General features: G+C 36.7%; 2 protein-coding genes across 5 annotated transcripts in view; one reads left to right on the forward strand and one right to left on the reverse strand.

Annotated features, from left to right (window-relative positions):
* Positions 1-1,286: 1,286 nt before the first annotated feature.
* On the forward strand, positions 1,287-13,904 carry LOC107711949 (zinc finger MYND domain-containing protein 12-like). Of its 2 annotated transcripts, XR_001636750.1 has the most exons (9): positions 1,287-2,312; positions 4,835-4,976; positions 5,062-5,233; positions 7,508-7,677; positions 7,953-8,075; positions 8,157-8,238; positions 10,959-11,104; positions 11,748-12,008; positions 12,701-13,904. XR_001636750.1 is itself a non-coding variant. In XM_016517046.1 (8 exons), the coding sequence occupies exons 1-8, from the start codon at positions 2,200-2,202 to the stop codon at positions 11,859-11,861; spliced, it is 1,062 nt and encodes a 353-aa protein (XP_016372532.1). In that variant the 5' UTR covers positions 1,287-2,199; the 3' UTR covers positions 11,862-12,278. The 2 variants fall into 2 exon arrangements, 1 of the variants encoding a protein (XP_016372532.1); XM_016517046.1 differs by lacking the exon at positions 12,701-13,904 and having other exon boundaries at positions 11,748-12,278.
* The window catches only part of LOC107711947 (beta-citrylglutamate synthase B), a 28,817-nt gene continuing 12,683 nt past the window's right edge, over positions 5,219-21,352 (reverse strand). Inside the window, exons 3-7 of one of the 3 annotated variants that reach the window (XM_016517043.1) lie at positions 19,303-19,389; positions 16,717-16,920; positions 15,881-16,409; positions 8,181-8,252; positions 5,219-5,613 (exon numbers count right to left, since the gene is read on the reverse strand). In XM_016517043.1, coding sequence (XP_016372529.1) covers positions 8,219-8,252; positions 15,881-16,409; positions 16,717-16,920; positions 19,303-19,389 — 854 coding nt within the window. In that variant the 3' untranslated portion in view covers positions 5,219-5,613; positions 8,181-8,218. Of the gene's footprint in view, positions 5,614-8,180; positions 8,253-11,017; positions 11,095-15,431; positions 16,410-16,716; positions 16,921-19,302; positions 19,390-21,352 lie in introns of those variants that run through there. The other 2 variants (XM_016517044.1, XM_016517045.1) reach the window with 2 other exon arrangements.

Genomic DNA, 21,352 nt, shown 5'->3' on the forward strand with positions numbered 1-21,352 from the left:
TTTGATGAATAGTTAAAGCAGCACTATGTAACTTTTGGCGCTCTAACGGTTAATAAACAGAACTGCACACATCCCGCGGAAGAACATTCCAACCGGAGCTACTTCTCTAAGTTTATGTCTATGGCGATTCACGCAGGTATGTGTTACTCCGCAGCGGTGACGACCCGACCAGGCTACAATAATCCAAATATAAGTACTTATTATAAGTGTACCGGAGTGATTCGGAATAAGACAGAAATGCGGTTTGGAAGATGAATTCATGATGTACTCGCTCATTATATACATTTTGAACACAGAAAAAGTTACATAGTGCTGCTTTAAAGAGAACAGCGTTTATTTAAAATAGAAATATTTTCTAACAATGTAAGCCTTTATCACTTTTTATCAATTTAACACGTCCTTGCTAAATAAAAGCATTCATTTCTTTCAAAAGAAAAAAAATTACTGACCTCAAACTTCTGAATGGTAGTGTATATTGCAACAAAAGATTTCAATTTTGAATAAATGCTGTTCTTTTTAGCTTTTATTCATCAAAGAATCCTGAATGAAGTATCACAGGTTCCAAATATAAGTGCTTATTATAAGTGTACCGTAGTGATTCGGAATAAGACAAAAACGCGGTTTGGAAGATGAATTCATGATGTACTCGCTCATTATATACATTTTGCAAATTTTGAACACAGAAAAAGTTACATAGTGCTGCTTTAAAGAGAACAGCGTTTATTTAAAATAGAAATATTTTCTAACAATGTAAGCCTTTATCACTTTTTATCAATTTAACACGTCCTTGCTAAATAAAAGCATTCATTTCTTTCAAAAGAAAAAAAATTACTGACCTCAAACTTCTGAATGGTAGTGTATATTGCAACAAAAGATTTCAATTTTGAATAAATGCTGTTCTTTTTAGCTTTTATTCATCAAAGAATCCTGAATGAAGTATCACAGGTTCCAAAAAAAATATTAAGCAGCAAAAGTGTTTCCAATATTGATAATAAATAAGAAATAATGATTTCTGGAGTAATGATGTTGAAAATTCAACTTTGCATCACAGGAATAAATTATATTTTAAAGTGTAATAAAATAAAAAAAACATTATTTTAAATTGCAATAATATTTTACAATATTACTGTTAAAAAAAACATTATTTTAAATTGCAATAATATTTTACAATATTACTGGGTTTTTTTCTGTATTTCTGGTCAAATAAATGTAGCCATGATGAGCAGAAGAGAATTCTTTAAAAAACATTACAAATCTTACTGATCCCAAACTTTTGAACGGCTGTGTATGTACATTTTTATTTTTTTCATTTAATTTTTTTAAAACAATGCACTTACCCATCTGCTGTAGTGTGTTTCTGGTATTTATGGATTTTTTTTTATGGCACTATTTGTATAGTCTTACTTTAATTGGTTCTACTTGTATTTCCATTTGCAAGTCGCTTTCATAAAAGCATCTGATAAATGAATGAATGTAAACTTAGAATATTCATAATATTTGACAACTATAGCACTAGCATGCCTGAAAACAGTTCAGTCTTTGAGTTACCTTCATTGTACAGATGGAGGACAGAATTTATTTAAATGTTGGCCTATATTGTATATTTTGAAAAACAAAATCACTGCTTTGCATTTTAATTAGTCGTTTGACTGAAAACTTCAAAGTTACTGACAAATAACCCTTGTGACAACTAACCTCGGTCTTTCAAATATAGTGGTCAAGAGGGGAAAACTTTTTAAAGTGAAGTTTCATTATCACGGAAATAGATAGGCTACTATAACTTCACCACTAGGTGGCTATAAACTTGCAGATCCCGTTTTACCTGTATTTCCAGACAAAGTATGTACAATACAATTATACAATACAATAAGTATATAAGCATGTAACATATCTATTGAAATACAATAATAACGCTATTGTTAAAAACAAAACTATAAACTGTGTATATAAAAAACGAAACAAATATAAAACATAAAAATCGCAGGTGCAGACAAATCCTCCTCAGCTGCCCCGAGGTCGTCTCCATGGGAACCAATATGAAAAACACAAACTCAAACACAAAGGAAGAGTTATTGCGTGAGCCGATGTGTAATTGGAAAACTGTTGAAACGGCTTGTGGTCAGAAAGGAAAATAAAAGTTCTTGTTTTAATTTAAGCACATTTTGAAGGCTGAAACAGCTGCGAGAAAATTTATCTGGGATGTCGGCCACAATTAACCCGCTAGCAAATCCTAAAGGAGTAAAGAAGCTGTGCGAACTTTGCCAGAAACCTGCAAAACTTCAGTGCACAAAATGCCTGGTCACATTTTACTGGTGAGTCTGGAGCCTTCGGGTTATTCAGTTAACTTGTGTGTTTTTGTCTTTATATTATCCAACCGAGCACCTTAAACTAGTACGTAATGCTCCATGGTGTAACTGCGCGTACAGACAGCAGGTGGCACCATAGACACACAGGTCATGCTCGCATTCTTGGCCGTGTTACTGCAGAGATGGAAAGGTTGAACGAGTTCAAACAGCTGGAGGAGAAATTATGTGCAGAGAGAAGAGAATAGCCAGCCATGCGTGTTTAAACACAACCAGGAAAAAGGAGAAAGAAATATGACTGGGAAAATGTATGTGTTTTGTGTGCATGCGTGGAGTTTTCACTTGCTGTTTTTAAAGACGCCACAATCCTCACAACCATATACGGCAGGCCAGGGGTATTCAATTACAGTTCCAAGAGGTCGGTCTCTATATTTCCTTCCCAGTGGAGGTCCGGACAATATATAGGAATAGTCATTATACATTTCCATCTGGCCACCAGTAATGCTTTGTAAAAGAAAAAAAAAAGTCCAAATAGTCATCAAAGATGAGGATATTGGGTCCTCGGAGCCAAATGCCAGTGGCTTCTGAGAATTTTCCTATTAAAAACAAATCCTCAGTTGAGGCCAATTAGATTTGAATATTAAAAGATAAGATCAGATGTTTTATCGAAGCTATTATTATTTTTTACGTTTAGATAGACTACATATGTAAGGCAGGAGGCAATGTGGCAGAAAAGATAATGTATGGGGGTTCAGAGTTTTCCTATTTAAGTCTGGAGTATTTTATTTTTTGCTTAATCAAAACGCTCTCAACATGAGCAGAAAGTTAACTTTCAATGTTTATGTCGTCTTTCCTTGCCATCTACAAATAATTTTCCAAATTTTAACAATTATATGTTTATTTTTAAAATGCTCTTTAACATAGGCTACTGATTAATAATGTTAAATGTCGATGAAAAAAATGCTATGTCTAAAACCTGGTTTGAACGGTCAGAGTCTGATAGGTAAAAAATAACTATATTTGCAGCATTGTTGTTTTCTGCAGTGTTTTAGCAAAAGTGTCGATCTATTTTGCTGGTCACTGTGTTTCTGCTTCTGTTTTTCAAATAACCGCGTAATCCGCAACGATTAATGGCGCTTTAGAGAAGCAACGCACATGGGAAGGGCTTGAATGAAGCGCGTTTGGCTCTAGTTAAAAAAAAATATTAGAGGATATAACACCGAAAGATCATTACAACAAACGCCCCTGAGCGCTTGCCTTGTGGTGTGAACCGCTCCGTTGTTTTAACACGCTGCTCACTTTATTTAATAGAAATGATCAAATGGTGCTGCTGTTGCCATTGGAACCAAGCCGAGGTCCGGACCACGACACAGTGTCAACATGCAAATATCTATCTTATAACTTGGACAGAAACGGTTTGTTCTTTGACGGGCAGCTCTTAAATCGATAGTTAAATGAAATATGAAAATAATGTCTTTATTTACTCAGCCATGTTGTTTCGAACCTGTATGGCTTGCTTTGTTTTGTGTGTTTCACAAAAGGAGATTGACACACATGTGTGACATAGGTATTACAACGTGAATATGGTTTATGACAATACTTCTATGAAGGACCAACCCTGCAGAAATGATAAATAAATAAATAAAAATAACAGGGGAAAAAATGACTTGATAAAAACAAATATAGTTCGTTTGTAATCAAATTTAACCCAGAATTTATTCTGCTTCTCAGAATAATTTGTATTTCTAAGTTCTTTATGTATTTTTCTTTTATGTATTATATTATTTAGCGTATTTATTTTTACATTTATTTTTTATTCTTTTTAACTTTTTTACTTCTCATTTATTTTAATATTTATTGAATTTATTTATGTACAGTATGTATTTATTTTTAAATACATTTATTCACGCGTTTATTTATTTTAGTTCATTTAAGTTAAAAATAATAAAAATAAATACAGAAAATAATACATATAGGAAAAAGGTAATAAAAAATTAATTCAGGATTAAATTTTATTACAAATGAACTATACTTGTTTTTATCAAGTAATTTATTTCTTTATTTTCCTGTTATATTTATTTATTTTTCATTTCTGCAGGTTTGGTCCTCCATATACTTCCTGTGTCCTCATAAACCAAATGTCTTAAAAACATACTAAACGGTGTTTTGAAAATCTAAAAATACAGAAAGTTTTGTTTGAGGGGTAGGTTTAGGGTAAGGGGATAGAAAATACAGTTTGTACAGTATAAAAACATTACGCCTAAGGAGAGTCCCCATAAACCACATATACCAACATGTGTGTGTACACGTGTACCTACTTATATCTTAAGGACAAATTTGTACCTAGAAATGAGCTAAATCTGACAAGACCTCCCAAAACCCCCTTTTGGTAGCATCCAAGTTTGTAAAAAGAGTATTTAAAAAAAAAAAGAATAAAGTAAATAACTTTTTTAATTGAAAAAATTGCATAATATTTTCTATTTGAGTAATATTCTATTTCAATAAAGTATCTGGAATGTGTGTGTGTGTAGTAACTCTGACCACCAGCAAACTGACTGGACCAGTATTCATGGGAAAGTCTGTCCGTTGCTGGTATCTATCCACACACCTGCACCATTCAGCACACTGCAGTCTGGCCGAGAGCACCACCACAAAGAAACACTGAAGAAACAGGTTTGTATGTACTCCAGCAAGTAAACTGGGGCAAATGGTATGCCAACAGGGCAGATGTCTAACTAGTCAGTGTTTTTGACACTAGAAACATCTAGTAGAGATTGCTCATTTGGAGTCGCAGAGGTGGGTGTCCAAGAAGAGGTTCCAGGATGTGTTACCGGCCGCTCTCCTATTCTTGCGCTGGGCCATGCGGGTGTACGGATCCTGTGCTGTTGAACTGGTACCAGCTTATCTACTGCTCGCACAGGCTAATATAGGTGAGACATGCATAGAAACACATCTGCAAAAATCAACACAGTGCTGTGCTAATATTAAATCTCTCCAAGGTCCATTAGATTGAGAGCCACTGGTAGACTTCAAAGTTCTAGAACCTCTCCAGAGGCTGACCGCCAATAACTTCCACTTCAGTAGAGAATGGAAACAAACGTTTGCTAAAATCTGAGGCTGGCGTTGAGCCCTGTTTACTTCCTGTGGGACGGTCTATGGGTGGGCTCAAGGGCGGTGCTTGGACATGAACTGAGGGGAGAGACAATTGTTATGTAATTCAGGATGTGGCAGACTAGTCATGCAGAGGTGTACTGTCTCAATGAGAAACTCTTGCATTGAAAGCTCTTCGTCATGAGCTCCATCTCCATTTCTGTGACAAGAAAATCAAAAAGTTAGTTTTTTAGTTAATTTTTTTTTATTTCCTTTTCAAACAAATGCTGTTCTCTGAACTTTCTTTTCATCAAATAATCCTGACCAAAAATCATGGTTTTCACAAAAATATTAAGCAGTACAATAATGAAAATAATAAGAAATGTTTCTTCAAATCAGCATATTAGAATGATTTCTGAAGGATCGTGTGACACTGAAGACTGGAGTAACTAATGACTGCTGAAAATTCAGCTTTGCCATCACAGAAATAAATAAATTTTTAAAATGTATTAAATATAAAACAGTTGTTTTAATGAATTATTAAATTGTTATAATATTTCACAGTACTGTTTTACTGTATTTTTAAACAAATAAATGCAGCCTTGGTGATCATTTGACTTCTTTTAAAAACATTTTAAAAAAATTTACAGACCTCAGAAAAATGTTTAACAAAATTGCAGAACATGCATAAATTAACAAATAAATAATTTTTTAATTAAAATAAATTCTATTATATATTTTAATTTAAATGATATTATAACATTTTATATTAAAATTAATCCTATAAAAAAAACTTAATTTCTTTATATAGTTATTAAAAGTTTGCATAATTGTTCCCTTCCATGCATATTAGGAATAAAATGTTTTAAATACAAAAATATAGCATTGTTTTCATGGATTTACACTTGCGCTTATCTTCTCACAACTAGAGAGATGGCAGACATGACGACATTTCCAGTAAGTGAATATAGTGAGCAGCTGATGCTCGCTGGATTTTTTTACGGTGGATTCAGAGGATTTTTTGGGAGTGAAAGTGGAATGATCAGACACCCCTAGGAATGGCCAACTCCCTGGGGAGTGCACTATTGAACTAGGGAGCGGATTGAGACACACCCCTGATAATTAAGCTTCTCTCTATATGGATAGGTGGGATGCTTTGTATGAAGGATCGTGTGACACTGAAGACTGGAGTAACTAATGACTGCTGAAAATTCAGCTTTGCCATCACAGAAATAAATAAATTTTTAAAATGTATTAAATATAAAACAGTTGTTTTAATGAATTATTAAATTGTTATAATATTTCACAGTACTGTTTTACTGTATTTTTAAACAAATAAATGCAGCCTTGGTGATCATTTGACTTCTTTTAAAAACATTTTAAAAAAATTTACAGACCTCAGAAAAATGTTTAACAAAATTGCAGAACATGCATAAATTAACAAATAAATAATTTTTTAATTAAAATAAATTCTATTATATATTTTAATTTAAATGATATTATAACATTTTATATTAAAATTAATCCTATAAAAAAAACTTAATTTCTTTATATAGTTATTAAAAGTTTGCATAATTGTTCCCTTCCATGCATATTAGGAATAAAATGTTTTAAATACAAAAATATAGCATTGTTTTCATGGATTTACACTTGCGCTTATCTTCTCACAACTAGAGAGATGGCAGACATGACGACATTTCCAGTAAGTGAATATAGTGAGCAGCTGATGCTCGCTGGATTTTTTTACGGTGGATTCAGAGGATTTTTTGGGAGTGAAAGTGGAATGATCAGACACCCCTAGGAATGGCCAACTCCCTGGGGAGTGCACTATTGAACTAGGGAGCGGATTGAGACACACCCCTGATAATTAAGCTTCTCTCTATATGGATAGGTGGGATGCTTTGTATGCTGAGAATTCTCAGTGGCTGCTTTCAACTTGTTTGACAGATGAGCAAACCAGGCATGACTCTTTAAAACATTGGATGTCTATTCCAACAGAAACATCTAAGATGGTTGTATTGAGTAGAGAGACCTTCTAATAGGCAGGCTAACTTAAAAGTCAAGAGGCATCAAGGACACTTTGTTCATAATGTATGTTGTTTGTGTGTGTTAAGGTTTAGGTTCTCTCTCCCAGGCACATGAGTATCTGTCTAAGGCTGAGTGGACAGTAATGAAAACACCAGGCTGCAGTCACACTGTCCTTCATCAGCTACACAGAACCCTGGGTCGCCTGCACGCTGCCATGGGAAAATACACATCTGCTCTTACTCACTTTGCCAATGACGTATGTCCTAAAATGTGTGGAACACTGTCATTGGATTGCATGTACAGAATTATCTGCCATGACTTATTGCTGATGCATGTTTGTGTGGTAATAAATATTAGGATTTTGTAGGAATATTGCAAGGCCCTTTGAAACACTTACTTGGTCAGTTGTGGCGTACTGGCATGAATAATTTTAACTAAAAATCTATATTTTATGTTCATTTATTGATATCATTTATTTATGTGTGTATTAACTACAAAACTGACTGTACATATTTTGTTTTCTATGTGTAGGTGTATTATGCCAGTGAAATGTTTGGTTTGGGCAGTACTGTGACATCTGGAGGATATTTTCTTATGGCTGATGTGTTTCTGAAGCAAAACAAGCCTGACATTGCCCATTCGCTCTACACAGAGGTGGGAAAACCCACCATCAGCACACATTGAGACATCTGTCTCTGTTAAATGTCTCTCATCACATTGCGTGCGTGTGTACAGGTGGCAAATTCATGGCACACTCACCTGTGTAAGCTGATGGATGGTATCGGGCAGAGCGGCACTCAACCAGAGAAGTGTTTTGGTAAGACAGTAAACCTACACAAAGACACGTCCGCAAATATTATTCATCCAATCAGCATATTTTTTTTGTGAAATATAAATATATATATGTACTATTCAAAAGTTTGGGGTCAGTTTTTTTCAAACAGTGATGACCTTTTTGTTGGCGGAGCCTATCTAGTGGCAGAATATGAGTTTTAAAGTAGCAGTCTATGGAAGCCATGGAATAAAAGAATAAAAAAACATTTAATTTTAAGGTTTATATTTCAAAATTCAGACTTTTTTTACACTACCAGTCAAAAGTTTTTGAATAGTAGGATTTTAAAAGTTTATTAAAGAATTCTCTTCTGCTCACCAAGCCTGCATTAATTTGATCCAAAATACAGCAAAAGCAGTAATATTGTGAAATATTTTTACAATTTAATTATTTACTATTTAGCTAATTGAATATATTATAAAATGTAATTTATTCCTGTAATTTTAAAGCTGATTTTTTTTAGCGTCATTACTCCAGTCTTCAGTGTCACATCATGATCCTTTAGAAATCATTCTAATATTCTGATTTGCTGCTCAAAAACTTTTTTTATTATTATTATTATTATGTTGAAAACAGCTGAGTAGAATTTTTTTCAGGTTTCTTTGATGAATAGAAAGTTCAGAAGAACAGCATTTATATGAAATAGAAATCCTTTGTGACATTATAAATGTCTTCATCATCACTTTTGATCAATTTAAAGCATCCTTGCTAAATAAAAGTATTAATTTCTATAATTTCCAAATTCAGCTTTGCTGTCACCGTAATAAATTAGATTTAGAATATATTCAAATAGAAAATAGTTATTGTAATTTAATTAAATTGCAGTAATGTTTAATAAATGGAGTCTTGTAGGGAATCAGCTTCTCAGTCTTCTCACCAAAACGGTCCAGTGTTTTGATAATATTCAAGTCATGTGATTGAGCTGGCCAGGGCAGATGTTGAGATTCATCCTAGTGCTTCCAGGTTTTATGATCATGACAGCATATTTATATATATTTTTTTACATTTTAGCATAGGTGTCTGTGATTAACGTTTTAGCAAATTGCAGCTTTTTCATGAATGCTGGCTTTGTGAAATTGTCTGTGGTCAGTTTTTGCAGAAACAAGGTTCAAGGTCTTCAAGGAATATTGAGATTTGCTGTCACTTTGCAGAAGTAGTTCTATGTTGTTTGAACAGTCCTTCTTAGTTTTTGACAGTCTCTATCTTTCACTTTCTGTTTCTGCCCACTGTTCTTCTTCTCTAATGAGGTCTTGCCATGCTTTCTGTATGTAGTCATAATCATAAAGACTGTTGTTCTTAAAACACCAATTAGGCCGTTAGGGTTACAGATGCTCCTGTTAAACAGGCTCTCATGATTTGTCCTTTTCGGAAATCTGACAACTCACTCATTTCACAGGCTTGTAACATAAATATCTAATAAAAATAAAGTTTTATTTTTATAATTAATATGTAAATATGGATAAATTAATGCACATAACACTTTGAACTTACAAATAAAAACTTAATTTTAATATGTAATTGATATCTTGATGTATATATTTAATTTGTTTATTGTTATGAGGTCATGAAATGTCATGTGTATGGTGTGGATTTAACCTATCATAAGCTTTTAAAGCAGCCTGTTTTGGTTCCGACATGATTGTATACGTTTATGTATTAGTTTGCATGAAGTTAGCGTTATATTTAGAGCCATGAGGTTGTGTCCTAGAGCAAAACCTAGTTTATTCCACTGATAACTAAGATCAAACATGACACAGCCGTGAGTACGTGCAGCACTCCTGCCCTAGTTCTCTCTCTAAGCCTATTAACCTCAGCGCTGTTTTGGCTAAGTCTTCCAGTGACGTGGCTGGCTTTGCTCAGTGTGGCTGGCTGGTCAGTGGTCAGTACGCTTGATCCTTTCTGCTTTCTGGCCTCACACTGACTGACCCAAGGTCAGTAGACTGGCGCCGGTTCTGCCCTCTGGCTAGCCACATCATATTATAACTTCTGACCAGATGACTCTATAGCAGGAAACAGCTCAGCCGGCCTTGCTCTGCATGTCCTGGTGGAAGCGACTGCACAGAGCTACAACAACAAGCATGACCTGATGTCAATCAGGGACACAGACTAGCCAGAGTTTTATTCTTTTTGTCTCTGTGGAGCAGACAGTCATATCGTGTCATTGGTCAGTGAAGTCATACATCCAACCATGCTCACCGTTCAGTCAAGCAACTTTAGTAACACTTTACAATACAGTTTAATTTTCTAACGTTTGGTAATGCAGTATTCTTTTGAAAAAAATCTCACTGACAAGACTTCTGAACAGTGGTGTAAATGATGAAGAAACATTTTTATGCAATAAAATGATTTGGAAACAAATTATTCATAGACTAGGTTGTTGGCGGATTTCTGAACTGGCACCAGGGAGTGTTAATGCTTCTCCTAATGGACCAAGCTCTAGCATGGTTATCAGCCAATCTTAAAGTGGTCAAATATTGGCTGATTTATCAGCCTGGCCAACAATGTCAGATAGAAGCAACTCCCTATAAGGGGATGTATTTCAAAACACTAGATGATAGATCATGTTTCTGAATATCTCCTAGAGATTATTCAACAGAAATCATCATTCAGTCTCTTTCACAGATAGATCTGGTTTCTCAGAATCAAACTGCTGCACTCACCTGTGACTATTATAGCGGACACTGATCTTCCTCTTTTGTGTGTAGATGAGGCCCAGTGTGTGGAGGCTGATCAGATGTTGAGATGTATCTTGGAGTTTGAGGAACAGTGTGTGAAGCCTCGCCCTGACCAGTCAGCCATGTTGGCACATTCTCTGGCTATGCTGTGGTTACTATGCAACAACTACACCAAGGTAAACAATAAAGATTGACCAATTAAAATATTCCATTCAGACACTTCATGAGATACATTTACAGTATGCTCTTGAATTCAACACTGACCTCCTCACCAGTGCGCTGGATAATCAAATCATAGTAAATAACCAAATGTCTAATTAAATTGAAAGTTCTGAGGTGGAATGTTTGAATTCGACTTGGATGGATGTCTTGCTGTGAACATGTTTAAGTTCTATTGACTTCAGTGCAGATTAACACTAAAGGCTAAAGCCATGATGAAAATTGACAGTCAGACTGTTCCACTGCTATTCTAGTTGTAATGGGATTCTCCTTTAGCATTCCTCTGACTTCCACTACATCTCAGACTACAGTTTAAATCCCCAGTTCTTATCGCAAACTTGTTCAAACTCCCAGCGCTCATATCAAACTACAACAAAACTCCCTAATTTATCACTTCACAGCTCCTCAGCTCTTATATCAAACTGTTAACATCCCATTATTCGTCAAACTACACTAAACTCCCTGAATTAAAACAGCTAAACTTTCCACACATCATATTAAATAGGCGATATTGTTCCGCTCTTCATGCGTTTGAAAATTAGGTTTCCTTTTTTGTTTTTGGTATACATTTCTTTTATGTTTTTGTGTTTGTGTATATAGGCATTGGAGTATGGGAAGAAGGCGGAGTTGTTGATCCAGGGGTTAAGTGAGCAAAACAGACTGAGAGAGTCAATCCATAATCTACTACAACATGCTGAAAAACAGTTGGAATGAGACTGGCCACTAAACTACACACCGCAAACAAATCAAAATGGACAACAATATACAGCACAACAACAGTCAAACTGTCTTCACACTGTACAGTGTTCATATTCATTCATTAAATCCATCGATATTGGGAGATATTGATGTATAATTAAGGTGCAGTCACATTAGCGAAATTTCGTGGGCAAAAAAGGTTCATTGTCTAGTTCAATAGTGATGTATGAAGCACGGCTCGCACTCATTTTTTTTTTTTGTTTACTTTTAAACCAAGCAGCTTTCTGTTGGTTAACGCAGTGAATTTGTGAACTCGAACCGGTCGCGTAATCTGCGTGAGGAAATATTTCACCCTCATGTAAAATTCCCAAGCGCATGGATTCCTATTGAAATGACTGGATTTTACCCATGAAAATTCGCTAAACAACAGTATATGTGACCACACACCATGCTCACCGTTCAGTCAAGCAACTTTAGTAACACTTTACAATAGTTTAATTTTCTAACGTTTGGTAATGCAGTAGGTATCAGCATAATTATTTTTTATTTTGTTTATAAATGAATACATTTAATGTTTAACAAGTGCTCATTTATAAAAATTCTACTGTTCATTGTGCATTTGTTTGTTCGTAATACTTGAATTTTAATGTTAGAAAAATAACAAAAACGAATGATATAAGCTAATATGTGTTTAATTATTTTAATAATATTATTACAATTTAAATTAATTTATTGAATATATTAATTTTCTATTTTGTTATATTCTAAAAATGATTTATTCCTGTGATGGCAAAGCTGAATTTTCAGCAGCCGTTACTCCAATCCTCAGTGTCACATGATCCCTCAGAAATAAGGTGCAGTCACATTAGCGAAATTTCGTGGGCAAAAAAGGTTCATTGTCTAGTTCAATAGTGATGTATGAAGCACGGCTCGCACTCATTTTTTTTTTTTGTTTACTTTTAAACCAAGCAGCTTTCTGTTGGTTAACGCAGTGAATTTGTGAACTCGAACCGGTCGCGTAATCTGCGTGAGGAAATATTTCACCCTCATGTAAAATTCCCAAGCGCATGGATTCCTATTGAAATGACTGGATTTTACCCATGAAAATTCGCTAAACAACAGTATATGTGACCACACCTTTAGTGAGGCAGACTACAGCAAAAATCTTGCAAAAGATCAGTGGAAAAGGCCTGTCAACTGTGATGTGAGATAAATAGACAAGCTGACACGGTTTCATGTTCTGGACATTTTTAAAATGTCTTTATTGGTATTATTGGTATTATTACGTAATGACACATAACATCAATGTTGGCGTTCTATCACTAGTAATTTCTTGTTTTAAGTTATACAACATTGCTTGGTTTTTGGCATTTAGGTTCCCACTAAAAAAATAAATTAAAAAACCCAATGAAATGAACACATGGAGTCTCAAAACATTTCCCTTTTCCATACCAGAGAGCCAAGTGTTCATTAGCAGCAACTGTTGCTTTTTATTTTTTGTTATGTGATGCTAAGTTAATTGCCAACTCACAAGTCAGAAGGGTATAGCGGTACCTTATCAATCAGATTGAGCACTACTTCATATAGACCACTGTTTTCCACTGTGTAAGATCTGATGATGCTATTTTAGCTCTCAGTTCAGATGCCTGTTTTTGAACTGCTGTCATGGAAGTTTGACCCCTCCATTCTGAATTTGCATTTTATTAAGTTTTGGAGTCACACAGGTTTGATACTTAACATAAGGGCAGAAGAAACTTCCTGTTGTATCCTATGAAGTGGAGGCAGAGCTTGTAAGTTCGACAACCATATAGTGCGTTATCGCGAAAACACGGAAAAGTGTCAGAGTTTACAGGGACACTTGTTCTTGCGTGGGAAGAGGTGGAAGGTGCAGGTCTCTGGTTGCATGGAATGATGGAACACATCACACACACAAGACGGCAAATCACAACGCTTGAGAGGGGGTGGTGAGAAGAGTGTGGTCAACGGCTGTTCAGTCAAACTCACACTAAAACCCTTCGTCACTCCAAGCAAGATTAAATCGCATATAAACCAGTTTTTCCTTTTTCTCAAAAAAAAACAAAAAAACAGAAAAATTATAAATTAGGAAAACAAAAGACAACAGAACACTAAATATTATAAAACGAACAAGAAAAGAGTGCATGTAACCATCAGGTCTCACAGCATCCATTTCTTAATATTTTAGAACGCTTTGTCCTTTTGTTTATTGATACACATAGGCAGGACTGTCTAGCATGAATATGTCACGTTTCCAAGGAGAGGAATTTGATCAAGGCTGCTTCCCTGAGTTGACTCTAAATTTCAAACCTATATTGCATCTTAATGTAAACTATTTCATCGAAAGTCCGAACTCACATTTAATTGATCTAAAATCTATGACGTCTAACATTGTAAACCATTCTGAGCTGGTTTGGATTGTGAGCTTGGTCCACTTTAGATTTGCTGTATGGAATCCTTAACGTGAATTTCATTATATGCAAATATGCTGAAATAAAGAATTTTTGGATTTTAGGACACTTCCAGATAGAAAAAGGGACATTAATAGAGTTGCTTAACTTTAAATAGAAGAATTAGACTTGTGAGAAATGTGTGGTGTACAGATATAACGGAGTACAACAAATAAATGTAAATTTAGCTCAAATCAATTTCAATTCCTGGTTTTCTTTCAGGTTATCATTGGCTTTTAGACCACTGGGCTGAATTAAGAGCAGTTGTAGCACCTGTTTGAGTTGACACTTCAGTTTTATTGTTGCAGTATTTTTGTACAAAAAGTCGTTGAAGACGAACAGCTTATTCATCATCAGCGCTTAGTGTTGGCAAAACGTTCAGCCCTTGTGGTAAAAACATTAGTATTTAAAAGTCTACTTGCTCTGTTTCTCTGCAACTCACTGTTCAGACTCTATGTGGGAAATTGCTTTTGGGGTGGCAGACATGCAGATTGGCGAGTGGTCATTAGCAGATTTGAGTAGTAGACATTGGGAAAAGTAGCTCAGTTTTTAGCATATTTTTCCGCTCACAATATCTTCCATACAATTGATCCATAAACAGATTGCTTTAACCAGTTCAAAATGGTGGATTTCTAAAATGGCCGCTTCATTCACAGAATTACCAGACAGCAGATGCCTGTAAGAAATAAGTTCCTATGGGCCAAATCCTCACTTACACATTAAGAAAGGTAATTCAAAACGGGTCCCACATCAGTCATTCAATTTTACTGACACCGGCAAAGCAAATGAAACCTTTACGCTTGTCTGTTCAGCAGTAATTCATTTACTACAGGCAGCCACTGCAACAGACTAAAATAACTCATACTCATTCATGCTTTTAAAAGAGTTAGGATGGATGAGAATATTCACAGCTTTCCAGTTTTTGTTCTTGCTGTCCCTCTATGTGTCTGTCTGTGTGGGCTTTTTGAGGGCAGGGAGGTATGTGCCTTTGTATCCTGGTGGGCAGTTGAAATTTGGGTCCATTCGGTTTCCTCTTTCTCGCCCCATGCATGCAATGCATTATACCTTCAGCCAGGCTTTACCACAAGGTTTGTAACAGACACAATTAATTCATTCTCTCCCTATAATACAGACTTTAATATGTCCTTAAGTGTATGTCAGTATGTGTGTACCCTAACCCACAGTATGTACATCAGAATCCAGTTGATGGTAGCTGAAAGGTTACATTTGGGAATCACGTCCCGGTAAAACCACTCTACAGTGCATGCACCCTCAAATTACAGTGACAAACACATATTCAGCTGGTGCACTACAGCCAGGCTGGAGTGTACACTAGCTAGTGCACTTCCAACTGCACTGTACACTTGTATAATTCTATAGTCTGTCAATGGAGAAGAAACATCAGGGGAGCAGCCTCAGACGGGGGTTTACAGGGAGGGTTAGTATGATTACACGTGCGCATCTGTATGTAAAGTGTCCACTTCAGTTTGTTTCGCTCTTTGATGGTTGTGTGTGTGTGTGTGTGTGTGCATGTGTAAGTGTGTGTTTGTGGCTGTAATTCCAACTCACTCAGTCAACAGTTTTATCTCACTCGCGAGAAGGGAGTTGATATTGTAGGCGGGATCTGCAGTGACGGGAGCGGGGCCTGTTTCCGTTAGATCCACCTCGCTCTCGCTGGAGGTGGAGCTTGTGCTCATGGTGGAGACGGCGTCAGTGATGGCACAGGTAGCGCCAGGTGGGCAGATCTCATTGGGAATACACACCTCCGTGGGGATTATCACCTCGGTCGGGATACACCCCTCGGGTTCGCTGCTGGTTTCGCTGGTGCTGGAGACCACAGAAAGCAGCGACATCTTCCTGCTGAGGCGGCTTGGCAGAAGAGAGAGGATGTAGTCGGCCACGATGCCTGCCACGTCCATCCCACAAGCCTGGTCGAACGCGATGAAGCCCACGTTGGCGTTGGCCTCGCACACCACAAAGGAACCGTCGTTTAGCTGCAGCAGGTCAACTCCACAGACGTCCATCCCCAAAATATTGCACACCTGCACAGCCAGCTGCTTCCCCTGCTCACTGAGGGGGCACATCATTCCCACCCCACCTATCAAAAAAAGAGCAAAATCATGAGCAGGGAGGCTAATGGGAAATTATGGGCAGTTGTTGTTGTAAGCTCAAACTAAAAAAAAAACCGAAGAAAAACAAAACTAAAAAAAAAATTTAATTGGTAACTGAAATGAATCCAAAATATTAAATGAAAAACTTCAATTACTAAAACTGTAATAGAAAAAAATAAAGCCATAGAGAAAGAAAAGAGAAAAATAAGCAACAAAAATTCTACATATTATTCATAATGAAACTTTACATCACAAGTCAAATATTTTAGGGGAGGTGAGTGTGCGATTGCATACCCAGTGAGCAGTTGCTCTGCATGCGTCCGTCGGTAGAGCAGCGCAGCATGGATCCGATCACTCTCCCCCCGACCAGAACCACCCGCACATCCCGCCCATGGCTCTCCTTCACATACTCCTGAAACAGGTACGGGGCGTCATGGCGAATCAGATGACACAGGTCTGAGAGGTGGTGCTTATCCCGGGCCAGGAACACAGCTTTACCTGTACAGATCGAAATTTGACAGTTTTACCAGGGAAAAAGACTTTACAATTTACAGAATTAATTTTAGGAACTACCTAAAGCAAAATGTGTCTTCTGCTACTTCAGGAAGTTATGCAATATTTAAGTGTCATTGCTAAAAGCTCAATTAATGATTGATTTCTCTGCATAACGACCAAATAGAACAGGAGCAACCTGTAACAGTCCAGGGTTAAATGCATGAAGTTTCATGTGACTACATTTTACACTCTTGATACACAGCCAGGTGTAGCAGCATGTATTTGGACACATGCAGAATGTCCTACTTGTTTTCAGTTAACAAAAGTAGTAAGAGTGGTGGGGAAGAGAATTACATAATTGTCAACAGATCCAAGGAGATGCGTAAGACACTAATTGCAGGGAGAGGCCCCCTAGAGCAACCAGGGGTCAAGTGTCTTGTGTCGCTCAAGGGCACAAAGGTGATACAGCAGAGCTGTAAACTCTCCAGATGTTCAACTATCAGGCTGCCGCCACCCCACCCAATTCCCCATGGGCCTTTTAAAACATGTCACAGCCTGACAAAGGTCAACATTGTGTGCAATGTTTTATTTTCATCTGTAGTTCATCGACCCAATACCCTTTTTAACAAAGGTTTGACTGAAATGTGTGCGCACAAGACCTGCTTTACATAACCAGTGTTCCTACACCTTTAACCAATCATTTCCATGAGAGAGAGAGAGGATTATTATTATATATTATATTATATATTATATAATATAATTATGGGATTATATATTATGGGTATTATTCGATTATTATTCAAAAATTGCACCCCTCCCCCGCAAGCATGCACAAACACCCATGAACCGAGAGAGACGGGATTCACGCTTTCAATCTGTCAGGGTTCGTACACATTTTTACCAATAAATTTCCATGACTTTTCCATGACTTTTGAGACAATATTCATGACCTAAATGTTCCCAAACATAACCGAATGACCGCACTTATTAACATAACAGTCCGTCGATTACCATAAATCAACTGCTCATAAGGCTAGGACATTTCCATTTAAAAAAAATTAATCCCTAAAGGTAATAGATACGAGATGGGAGGAAAAATATACTTCAATATCTTCTGTCGCAATTATATCGTTGGGTATTTACACTGTATATAAACTGCCGGCATCAAAGGAGCCGTTATTAATATGCTGGGCATTGAAATCGCTTATGAACGCACGCATGTTTACTTTCACTTTCGAGATTCGCGATCACAAGTACAGAGCAGCACTCGGCAGTACTTGCCACACATTTTACAAGATTAGTTGTTTGTCGGTGGTGCTCAGGATCTGCAAATCATTCACCATCATCCTATCAGTCATCTCTCCTTACTCTGTTTATGTGGTAAGTGAAATGTTACGTACTGTAATGTAACAGGCTACCGTTAGCAAGCGGCTAAACATGTCCCTTTAGTGGCTCTGTAGAACGCGTTATTTGTTTTCTGCGCCTTTCTGAATACGGATTCAGCCACACCTCTAACCCAGTAGGGGGCGTTTGTGGTCCACACAGAACTCTTATTTGACATTGTCCCAAGTTACTGTAACCATTATATGCCACGCAAGTCTACAGTATGCGCGTGAGACGATGTGCTCTTCTGTTGTCTTTGACAGCTTTTAGGTGCGTTATTGGCCACGCCACATGAACGCATCACCACCGCATCAGCACGGAAAACATGGGGACATTTTTTAAGACAATAATCGCACAACCTATTCGATATTCTATAATTAAATCAACTAACTGAATATTTGAAAATCGTGACCCATCCCTAGTCGGGTCTCGCAGTAGTCCCGTGGGAGTGCAGGTCTCTAGTGCAGCTGCAGCATTCTGAATTTGTGTGCAGAGATTGGTTGGGCTGATCTGGGAGAATTTTTCAGCACTAAAAATATTAATACAGTATATTACATCATAAGGTATGGCTGCTAGTCATCAAAGCGAGTTCTAGTCTGACCGTGAGACTTAATTCAGAGCGGTTTGTGTATTTCTGTAAGATTGGTGATCAGTAACTACCATTAAAACAAAAGCAATCGAAAAGAAAATTATGCTTTCAGCGCACACACACTTCAAATGTGCTTGAAAAAAAAAAACAGTGCAGGACAAAGATGCCTTATGTGCACTGGGAGAGAAAAATACAGACAACCATTGTTTTTAAGGTAAAAGAGATGATGTTTCTAAGCTGCCTGATTTCTTTATTTGGAGAGGTCCAGTGTGCTATATAACTTTAAGGCGTTTGTGTTCTCAGGGCTACTGAAGGTTTGTCAGCACCCAGATCTGAAGTCTAATGTGGCCCGTTTCTTTCAATCCCCAAAAGACCCATTATGCACACCGGCTGTACTAGAATTAGTGATTTACCTCGGTGTCCACGAGCGTTCTTCACCACCACGGGGTAACCCAGCGGCTCGGCTTCATCGATCATCTTGCGAAAGTTGTCATGTCCTCCTGGAGACACACACACAGATGTTGGTTAGTGAATATGTAATGAATGTAATTAAAAGTGAGATTTAATTAAAAGTGTGAGATTCCTGAGAGAGATGCAAACAGCTCTAATGAAAGAAGCAACACTGAGACATTCAATATCCACATGAGAAGGACTGCAAGACTGACAGATTTTTTTGCCACGCACAATGTTTCCCATTTCCTGGACGGCATTCTGTCCAACTATGTGGCCAGTTTTTCAAGGTTAATGGCTCAAAGATGTTTTCGGAGAATGTGTGCTTCAGATGAAACCTGACGGCCACATGTTTGACCCAGAGGCTGCACTATAAATAATTGACACTTTGTAAAAAAAATAAATAATAATAATAATTATTATCTATTATCTCATTATCTATTTTTATACTTAATTCATTTTAATTTCCCCTTTTAAGTATGTAAATATATGGTGTTCTATTTTGTGTACATACATTTGATTTCTCTGTATAGTAAATATTAACACCTTAATAACCAGAGTCCAGTAGGTCAGTTATTCATGCGTTAATGCTATAAATTTGGGCCCATTTAGATTTAAGTCTATGTTTATGAATTAAACAACCTGAACTTGGCAAAACACAGGCTACAAGCTACAGATGTTTAAAGTGGGAAAAATAGGCTTAATGGTTTTCTGCCTTGTATTTATATTCAAAATGCTAGACAACATTTGAAATTAACCGTTAGTGTTTGGAAAATGACAAAATATTTTTATTTAATGCATCCTTTGCTTTGATTGAATGTGTCCAAGATGAAACAAACAGAGAAAGCATATGGAAAGAGTATAAAGGAGAAGAGAAAGAGAAAGCAAAGGAGTGGGTGGAGATATAATTTAAGCTCAAACCCAAACCACAGTAAGTATACCTGCTGGATGTTTTTGTACCCTCTACATTAGTGCTGGGCGGTATGACCAAAAATTTATATCACGGTGTTTTTCAAAATTATACCAGTTTCACGGTACATGACGGTATTTTTTTTTCATGCATGACCGGGTGTTAACCATATTTTGTACTGATTGAGAGGAAATACTGCAGTATATTGACTTAGAGAATGCCCTATTTTACTGTCATGATGAGTGAATTGTCAAAAAAATACCACACTAAATAGTGACTAAACGCGACCCCTTTTAATACATGTTAACCAGGAGTCACTCTCATTTATAATCGCGGCATCGTCTGATAAAATCAACATGCATCTACACTAAAGAGCGGCTATGCGGTTGTTTTGGCTAGATTACTTTTTTGTCTCATGCAGCGCACTGCCTGCGTCTGAGTAACAAACTAAAAAAAAACAACAAACAAAAAAGTGCATGTGATATTAACAAACGAACTACGCTCATATTTATAATTCCAAGCAATCAGTAAGCAACATGTGCTTGGAAACGCTGTTTTGTACTCATTTATTGACAAGTTGGCTGCGGTGCGGCAAACTGAATGCGCAGCTTCTCTGCCGCTCACTGCACAGAACAGACACCGAGAGAGGTGACACTTCTCCGGGAAAGTCAGACCTCGCGTTCGCGGGACAGCACTGGAGAAATCTTCCAACTGAACCATAGCTAAGGTTTATCCAAAAAAAAGTCGCTAGGTTTGTCAGTATGAATATTATATGGAAAAAAAGCCGCTAAAAGGAAAAGATACTTTAAATGTGAAATTAAAAGCGCCAGTAGGTGGCAGTAAGTCACTGTTAAGTGAGTCATTGCGACTGAACCGAATCATTTAAACAGTTGATTCATTAGGGAACGAAACACAGTCATGTTGCTCAAAGACGCAAAACAGCGCTGTGGTTTTGTTTGGAATTATATTTGTTGGCGAAATAGTGCAAAAACAGGCAATATGGTGTCTAAAACGTAAGTCTCTTAATAAAACTTCTAGTTTATTGAACTGTTGTAAAAAAAATCAGTATCACATTTGTATATGGTAATTTTTGGAGAAAAAAA

The sequence above is a fragment of the Sinocyclocheilus rhinocerous genome, unplaced genomic scaffold (assembly GCF_001515625.1).
Source record: "Sinocyclocheilus rhinocerous isolate Xijiao unplaced genomic scaffold, SAMN03320098_v1.1 scaffold1168, whole genome shotgun sequence".
Lineage (NCBI taxonomy): Eukaryota > Metazoa > Chordata > Actinopteri > Cypriniformes > Cyprinidae > Sinocyclocheilus > Sinocyclocheilus rhinocerous.

Bases quoted from the DNA above. Each gene is read 5' to 3' on its own strand.
- LOC107711949 (XM_016517046.1), top strand. From the start codon at position 2,200: ATGTCGGCCACAATTAACCCGCTAGCAAATCCTAAAGGAGTAAAGAAG. The intron at 8,076-8,156 runs GTGGGAAAACCC...GCGTGTGTACAG, and splicing joins CCCATTCGCTCTACACAGAG to GTGGCAAATTCATGGCACAC. The intron at 11,105-11,747 runs GTAAACAATAAA...TTGTGTATATAG, and splicing joins TATGCAACAACTACACCAAG to GCATTGGAGTATGGGAAGAA.